Below are 1,981 nucleotides of genomic sequence, written 5' to 3'. Positions count from 1 at the left end.
GGGTCTGCAGGGCAGAGCTGAGCCCCCAGCGCGTGGGATGGGCTCTGGGAGCAGGGACAGGGAGGAGACGTGGGCACAGAGAAGCAGCTCCTGGCAGGGGCAGCTCCAGGCAGCAGAGAACCACTCCACCCGGCTGCATCCCTCTCTGCTCCGCTGCACAGGGAAAGAGAAAGCAGATGGGAGAAACCGACTTTGAAACTGGACCCTTCCCCAAACAGTAACAATAGTCCATTTTCTTCTTCAAGGACATTGTCAGGGGGACCATTGTCCAATGGAGAGAGGTGTAAGCACAGGAGACCTGGGTGGTGCCCAGCAGGTCACTGGTGTGCAGAGCAGCTCTCCTGACTCTGCACTAGGGCACAGAGAGCACTTTTGTCCCTCAGGGCTCAGCAGTGTTCAGGCGAAAGGCAATGGGAAAGAGAAGGATTTCTGCCCCTGCAAGGAAAGTGCCCTCAGTAGCACAAAGCTGATCTCACAAAAAGGAGCCGAATTAAATTATACCAAAGGAAGAGAAGTCCCTTTGGGGAGATCTTTTCGGAAACAGAATGAGGTGGGGTCAAAGAAGTCTGCCTTAACTTGCCAAGGTCTTTCCCTCTTTCAACAGTCCCCCATGCCCAGAGCGAAAAAATGTCCAACAGCAGCTCCATCACCCAGTTCCTCCTCCTGCCATTGGCAGACACACGGGAGCTGCAGCTCTTGCACTTCGGGCTCTTCCTGGGCATCTACCTGGCTGCCCTCCTGGCCAACGGCCTCATCATCGGCGCTATAGCCTGTGACCACCACCTCCACACCCCCATGTACTTCTTCCTCCTCAACCTCTCCCTCCTTGATCTGGGCTCCATCTCCACCACTGTCCCCAAAGCCATGGCCAATTCCTTCTGGGACACCAGGGCCATCTCCTATCCAGGATGTGTTGCACAGGTCTTTTTCTTTGTTTTCTGTGCTGCAACAGAGGTTTATCTTCTCACTGTCATGTCGTATGACCGCTACATTGCCATCTGCAAACCCCTGCACTACGGGACCCTCCTGGGCAGCAGAGCTTGTGTCCACATGGCAGCAGCTGCCTGGGGCAGTGGGTTTCTCTATGCTCTGCTGCACACGGCCAGTACATTTTCCCTACCCCTCTGCCAGGGCAATGCTGTGGGCCAGTTCTTCTGTGAAATCCCCCAAATCCTCAGGCTCTCCTGCTCAGATGCCTACCTCAGGGAACTTGGGCTTCTTATATTAAGTGCTTTGTTAGTTTTTGGATGTTTTGTTTTTATTGTCCTGTCCTATGTGCAGATCTTCAGGGCCGTGCTGAGGATTCCCTCTGAGCAGGGACGGCACAAAGCCTTTTCCACGTGCCTCCCTCACCTGGCCGTGGTCTCCCTCTTTATCAGTACTGGCATATTTTCTCACCTGAAGCCCCCCTCCATCTCCTCCCCATCGCTGGATCTGGTGATGGCAGTGCTGTACTCAGTGGTACCTCCAGCAGTGAACCCCCTCATCTACAGCATGAGGAACCAGGAGCTCAAGGAGTCCATTAGGAAAGTCATTTATTGGATGTTTGTCAATGTTGATAAATTTTCCATCACTGTCCACAAATGACATCTACAGTATCCCAATGCAGGCCTGTACTCTGTTTATTGTTTTTTCTTCTTTTTTTGTGTGGTTTTTTTTTTATTTGCTAGCATTTCCTGTAGTGTTGTTTATGGTTATTACATTCCTAAATAATTGTTTGTATTTAGCTCATTCTCCTGAGACATGAGCCCATCTCCCTCTGTCACCTGAAGCCTGTATAAATGTTTTTCTAGCGCAATTTGAAAGCTGACTCTTTTGTAGCCTCTCTCTAATACAGTGACATCTTCCCTGTGCAGTTCCTCAAGTTTTGGCTGTTCTTCCAAAGCTGATGTCAACAACAGGCCCCGATATTTCACCCCAAAAGGGCCCGAGTAAAAAGCTCTTTGTCACAGTGGAAGCTGTTAGAGAATAAGGGTTGGAC

At 51.0% G+C, this 1,981-nt stretch overlaps 1 protein-coding gene across 1 annotated transcript; it reads left to right on the top strand.

Annotated features, from left to right (window-relative positions):
* The first annotated feature begins 591 nt into the window (after positions 1 to 591).
* On the top strand, positions 592 to 1,735 carry LOC141734816 (olfactory receptor 14A16-like). The gene has a single exon (XM_074566992.1). The coding sequence runs from the start codon at positions 628 to 630 to the stop codon at positions 1,585 to 1,587; it is 960 nt and encodes a 319-aa protein (XP_074423093.1). The 5' UTR covers positions 592 to 627; the 3' UTR covers positions 1,588 to 1,735.
* The last annotated feature ends 246 nt before the right edge of the window (positions 1,736 to 1,981 follow it).

Source organism: Larus michahellis, chromosome 25 (genome assembly GCF_964199755.1).
Source record: "Larus michahellis chromosome 25, bLarMic1.1, whole genome shotgun sequence".
Classification (NCBI taxonomy): Eukaryota; Metazoa; Chordata; class Aves; order Charadriiformes; family Laridae; genus Larus; species Larus michahellis.
The sequence above is the reverse complement of the archived record's forward strand: the minus strand, read 5'-3'. Positions and strand labels throughout refer to the sequence as shown.